Genomic DNA, 6,000 nt, shown 5'->3' with positions numbered 1-6,000 from the left:
CCCTGGCGGGTTGTTCCCCTTTTTTCCTAGATTCAGGGTCCCTCTTTTGTTTTACAATTGCCCCCTGACTCCACGTCATTAACACCCCCTGCCCCAGCCCTGGCACACGTCATCAACACCCCCTGCCCCCAGCCCTGGGACACGTCATCAACACCCCCTGCCCCCAGCCCTGGCACACGTCATTAACACCCCCTGCCCCCAGCCCTGGCACACGTCATCAACACCCACTGCCCCCAGCCCTGGCACACGTCATCAACACCCCCTGGCACACGTCATCAACACCCACTGCCCCCAGTCCTGGCACACGTCATCAACACCCCCTGCCCCCAGTCCTGGCACACGTCATTAACACCCCCTGCCCCCAGCCCTGGCACACGTCATGAACACCCCCCCCCCCGGCACACGTCATGAACACCCCCTGCCCCCAGCCCTGGCACACGTCATGAACACCCCCTGCCCCCAGCCCTGGCACCCGTCATTAACACCCCCTGCCCCCAGCCCTGGCACACGTCATGAACATCCCCCCCCGGCACGCGTCATGAACACCCCCTGCCCCCCCCCCCGCACACATTATGCCCCAGTTTGTGAATCCTTTGCCCAGGGCTCCAGTGTGCCACTGACAGGGCTACGGGCACCAATTCTACCCAGAATCCTCTAGCGCCCACGGCCACCACATGTACAACAGAGCGGCCTCCTTCTCATTGGTGGAAGGCTTTCTTGGCGCTAGACCGACGCCCACCCTGTAGTGAGCCCTATAAGAGTGAAAGTGCAAACCCTGTGCTCTGGGGATTCGAGGCTCGTGTTTCCTTACAGAGATCAGGTGTGCTCCTGGCTGGAGGGCACCCCCAGATGCACACAGGACTCAGGGCACCCCTCTACAGGTGCACACAGGGCCCCCTCTACAGGCACACACAGGGCCCCCTCTACAGGCACACACAGGGGCCCCCTCTACAGGTACACACAGGGCCCCCCTCTACAGGCACACGCAGGGCCCCCTCTACAGGCACACACAGGGCCCCCCTCTACAGGCACACGCAGGGCCCCCTCTACAGGTACAGACAGGGCCCCCCCCTCTACAGGCACACAGAGGGCCCTCCTCTACAGGCACACAGAGGGCCCCCCTCTACAGGTACAGACAGGGCCCCCCTCTACAGGCACACAGAGGGCCCTCCTCTACAGGCACACACAGGGTCCCCCTCTACAGGCACACACAGGGCCCCCCTCTACAGGCACACACAGAGCCACCCTCTACAGGCACAATCAGGACACCCTCTACAGGCATAATCAGGGCACCCTCTATAGGCACCCACAGGGCCCCCCTCTACAGGCACCCACAGGGCCCCCCTCTACAGGCACAATCAGGGCACCCTCTATAGGCACCCACAGAGCCCCCCTCTACAGGCACAATCAGGGCACCCTCTATAGGCACCCACAGGGCCCCCCTCTACAGGCACACAGAGGCCCCCCTCTACAGGCACAATCAGGACACCCTCTATAGGCACCCACAGAGCCCCCCTCTACAGGCACAATCAGGGCACCCTCTATAGGCACACACATAACTCCTGCAACAGTCATACTCAGGTATCTCTCTAGAGGCAAGGCAGGCACAAGGCTCTCTTTCTACAAGCACAAGCAGAGCTCTGTCACAGGCACATACAGGTTGCCCAAGGCTCCCTCCACAGGCACACACAGGGCTCAAGTAGACACAGGTCTGTCTCCACAGGCGCACACTGGTCTCAGGTGCACACAGGGCTGTGACACACACAGGGCTTCCTCTACAGGCGCACACAGGGTTCAGATACACACAGGGCTCCCCCCACAGGCGCACACAGGGCTCAGGTACGCACAGGGCTCCCCCCACAGGCGCACACAGGGCTCTGACACACACAGGGCTCCTTCGACAGGCGCATATCAGGGCTCCCCCCACAGGCTCACACAGGGCTCAGGCACACACAGGGCTCAGGCACACACAGGGCTCCCTCTACAGGCACACACAGGGCTCCTGCCGGACACACACAGGGAGTGGAGGAGCCCAGTGTCTTGGGAGGAGTTGGAAGCGCCAGGAATTGCCTGTAATTAGGAAGGTGTGAGCTCGAGATATAAAAATGAGCCGGGATTGCGGATCGACAATCATTAACCCCGGCGGAGGGGACGAGGAGACGTGGATTCTGAGCCCGACTCCTGCCAGGCAGCGGGGAGAGGGCAGCGGCACCCCCAGGATGGAGAGGGACCCCGAGAAGCACCGCCATGCCCTGCTCAACCAAGGGGAGGAGAACGAGATGGTAAGAGCGGAGTCTAGGCGCTGTGTCACCCTCTCTGCCGAGTCTAGGCGCTGTGTCACCCTCTCTGCCTCTCTAGGCGCTGTGTCACCCTCTCTGCGGAGTCTAGGCGCTGTGTCACCCTCTCTGCCTCTCTTGGCGCTGTGTCACCCTCTCTGCCTCTCTCGGCGCTGTGTCACCCTCTCTGCGGAGTCTAGGCGCTGTGTCACCCTCTCTGCCTCTCTAGGCGCTGTGTCACCCTCTCTGCCGAGTCTTGGCGCTGTGTCACCCTCTCTGCCTCTCTTGGCGCTGTGTCACCCTCTCTGCCGAGTCTAGGCGCTGTGTCACCCTCTCTGCCTCTCTAGGCGCTGTGTCACCCTCTCTGCCTCTCTTGGCGCTGTGTCACCCTCTCTGCCTCTCTCGGCGCTGTGTCACCCTCTCTGCCTCTCTCGGCGCTAGGACATTCTTCAGGCGCTGCACCTGCACCCCCAGATGCCCCGGGACGGCTCTGCTAGGGGGGCGCCCACTGTCACAGTTCATTTTACATTGAGAGGATTCTGCGCCCCCCCCCCCCCATCACGAGCCGATTCTTGTGCAATTCCAGACTCAGCGAAATGATAACGTTATTTTCATGTAGCGCTTTAAAACTTGCAACCAGCCCGTTTCTAAGCGCTACCATAAATGGCTTGGAAAGAGGCACAGGGAAAAATAATGATTTGCCCAGGATCACACAATTTTAGCGAAGTGCTGATTATCTAAAAAAACAAAACTGTTCTTTCTAATTATTACTTTAATTTGGGAAGGGGTTCTCAGGAGTGAGCTAGTATTTCGGCAACGTTCCCAATTACGTCATCTATGAACAAAAAAATGGTTACCCCCCCCCCCCCGCCCCCTCTCTCCCCACTCGCCCCAAGGGACTCATTTTACGACTGTTAATTAACTCTAAGGGTGCCAAATGACTCCATGTCAGCAAGAATCCCCTACTCTAGTCCTGGGCTTCGCTTTGGAAGCGCTTGCTTTCAGATGTTGTAGTCCAATTGTTTCCGTTGAAAGGAACACGACTACCGCTCCCAGAATGCACCAGATTGTATTGAAAACTGAGCATTGAAAAATGATGTTTCATGGTGGTGCGGAGTCAGCTGTGAACCTTAATAACGTTTCTTTCAGGGTGTCATTCCCGAAAAACAAGATTAATCTTTTGAGCAATTTATTTAAATGACAGTGGGCTGAAGAATTCTTTACATGGATGTCTGAGATTCTATTTTTAGTCGGTGCCGGCTTCAGGGCTGTGCGACCGGTGTTGCCGCACCAGTTGCTAAGTTTGGGGGGGTGCTGAGTTTAGAAATTAATTCTGGGCTTAAAAACACCTGCTGCAGAGTTTCTTGTGTGTCCAGCAGTTTTCAGGCAACAATTAAAAGGGCAGGATAACTCTGGTGATCAATGTTCCTGCAGGAGAGAGATCGGGGGTTTGTCTCATCCTAAAGTAGAACAGAGGGTTAATGCGCCTGCTGCAAAGAGCGCGCACCGCGAAGATCACTGAACCGTGTTTTAGGAGGATAGGTCAATGCGTTACACATTTCGTTTATTTATTTACCAATAGTTTTGTAGAGTTAGTGAGTGAATACCCAAGAGTGTCCAGGGGCTGATAAACGAATACACTCTGAATACCAACTGGTATATCCAGTTGTACAATGCAGAGTCTGTGTAAATAAATGGGGCTCGGAGCCCTGAGAAGCTTTAAAAGGTCAGACTCCGAGTGTAACTCAGGCGTCAGTCTAGTCCACTCCTGGGATCCGAGTGTAACTCGGGCGTCAGTCTAGTCCCTGCCTGGGCTCCAAGTGTAACTCAGGCGTCAGTCTAGTCCACGCCTGGGCTCCGAGTGTAACTCAGGCGTCAGTCTAGTCCACTCCTGGGCTCCGAGTGTAACTCGGGCGTCAGTCTAGTCCCTGCCTGGGCTCCAAGTGTAACTCAGGCGTCAGTCTAGTCCACGCCTGGGCTCCGAGTGTAACTCAGGCGTCAGTCTAGTCCACTCCTGGGCTCCAAGTGTAACTCAGGCGTCAGTCTAGTCCATGCCTGAGCTCCGAGTGTAACTCGGGCGTCAGTCTAGTCCACGTTTGGGCTCCGAGTGTAACTCAGGCGTCAGTCTAGTCCACGCCTGGGCTCCGAGTGTAACTCAGGCGTCAGTCTAGTCCCTGCCTGGGTTCCGAGTGTAACTCAGGCGTCAGTCTAGTCCACGCCTGGGCTCAGAGTGTAACTCAGGCGTCAGTCTAGTCCACGCCTGGCTCCAAGTGTAACTCAGGCATCAGTCTAGTCCACGCCTGGGCTCCGAGTGTAACTCAGGCATCAGTCTAGTCCATGCCTGGGCTCTGAGTGTAACTCAGGCGTCAGTCTAGTCCACGCCTGGGCTCCGAGTGTAACTCAGGCGTCAGTCTAGTCCACGCCTGGGCTCCGAGTGTAACTCAGGCGTCAGTCTAGTCCACGCCTGGGCTCTGAGTGTAACTCAGGCGTCAGTCTAGTCCACGCCTGGGCTCCGAGTGTAACTCAGGCGTCAGTCTAGTCCACTCCTGGGCTCCGAGTGTAACTCGGGCATCAGTCTAGTCCTCGCCTGGGCTCCGAGTGTAACTCAGGCGTCAGTCTAGTCCCTGCCTGGGTTCCGAGTGTAACTCAGGCGTCAGTCTAGTCCATGCCTGGGCTCCGAGTGTAACTCAGGCGTCAGTCTAGTCCCTGCCTGGGTTCCGAGTGTAACTCAGGTGTCAGTCTAGTCCACGCCTGGCTCCGAGTGTAACTCGGGCGTCAGTCTAGTCCATGCCTGGGCTCCGAGTGTAACTCAGGCATCAGTCTAGTCCACGCCTGGCTCCGAGTGTAACTCGGGCGTCAGTCTAGTCCATGCCTGGGCTCCGAGTGTAACTCAGGCATCAGTCTAGTCCACGCCTGGCTCCGAGTGTAACTCGGGCGTCAGTCTAGTCCATGCCTGAGCTCCGAGTGTAACTCGGACATCAGTCTAGTCAACACCTGGGCTTCAAGTGTACCTCAGGCATCAGTCTAGTCCCTTCCTGGGCTCCGAGTATAACTCAGGCATCAGTCTAGTCCATGCCTGGGCTTCGAGTGTAACTCGGGCGTCTGTCTAGTCCATGCCTGGGCACCAAGTGTAACTCGGGCGTCAGTGTAGTCCTTGTCTGGGCTCCGAGTGTAACTCGGGCGTCAGTCTAGTCCATGCCTGGGCACCAAGTGTAACTCGGGCGTCAGTGTAGTCCTTGCCTGGGTTCCGAGTGTAACTCGGGCATCAGTCTAGTCCCTACCTGGGCTCCGAGTGTAACTCGGTGTTACATCTTGCTCATGCTTTGCATTTCCCTTACTTAGATTTCCCCATTGCTTAGCCACTGCATCTAATAGAATGTTTGATGACACACTAGATTGTTTGGTACCTGACTGCTCTGAGTAGAGGCAGTTGATGGCAGACAGGCTGAGCAAGAGAAGATCTGCTCCTGGTGGGACTTTTATCATTATACTTATTAATCATTCAACTTGGATTAATCAACAATAAATTATATTTACTTTACATACTGGATTCAAGAACATTATTTGTTACAAATTGGCGACGAGGTACAGGACTGAACTTATGCGTGGAAAGAAGACGGATTAAATTTATTTCTACTGCAACTAAGGAACTTAAAGACTATTGGAATTACTGCAACTGAAAATTTTTATTTTCAAGCCAAGGAAGAAAAGGTATTTTATGTGA

General features: G+C 55.9%; 1 protein-coding gene across 1 annotated transcript in view; it reads left to right on the top strand.

The window, feature by feature from the left end:
- Positions 1–2,101: 2,101 nt before the first annotated feature.
- Positions 2,102–6,000, top strand: part of LOC144791846 (putative cation-transporting ATPase 13A4) — a 446,251-nt gene continuing 442,352 nt past the window's right edge. The window contains exon 1 of the mRNA XM_078666631.1: positions 2,102–2,282. Within this exon, the coding sequence (XP_078522757.1) occupies positions 2,106–2,282 (177 nt within the window). The 5' untranslated portion in view covers positions 2,102–2,105. The remainder of the gene's footprint in view (positions 2,283–6,000) is intronic.

This window comes from Lissotriton helveticus, chromosome 11 (assembly GCF_964261635.1).
Source record: "Lissotriton helveticus chromosome 11, aLisHel1.1, whole genome shotgun sequence".
In the NCBI taxonomy this organism is placed as follows: Eukaryota; Metazoa; Chordata; class Amphibia; order Caudata; family Salamandridae; genus Lissotriton; species Lissotriton helveticus.
Note: the sequence above shows the minus strand (reverse complement) of the source record. Positions and strands in the feature narration are given on the sequence as shown.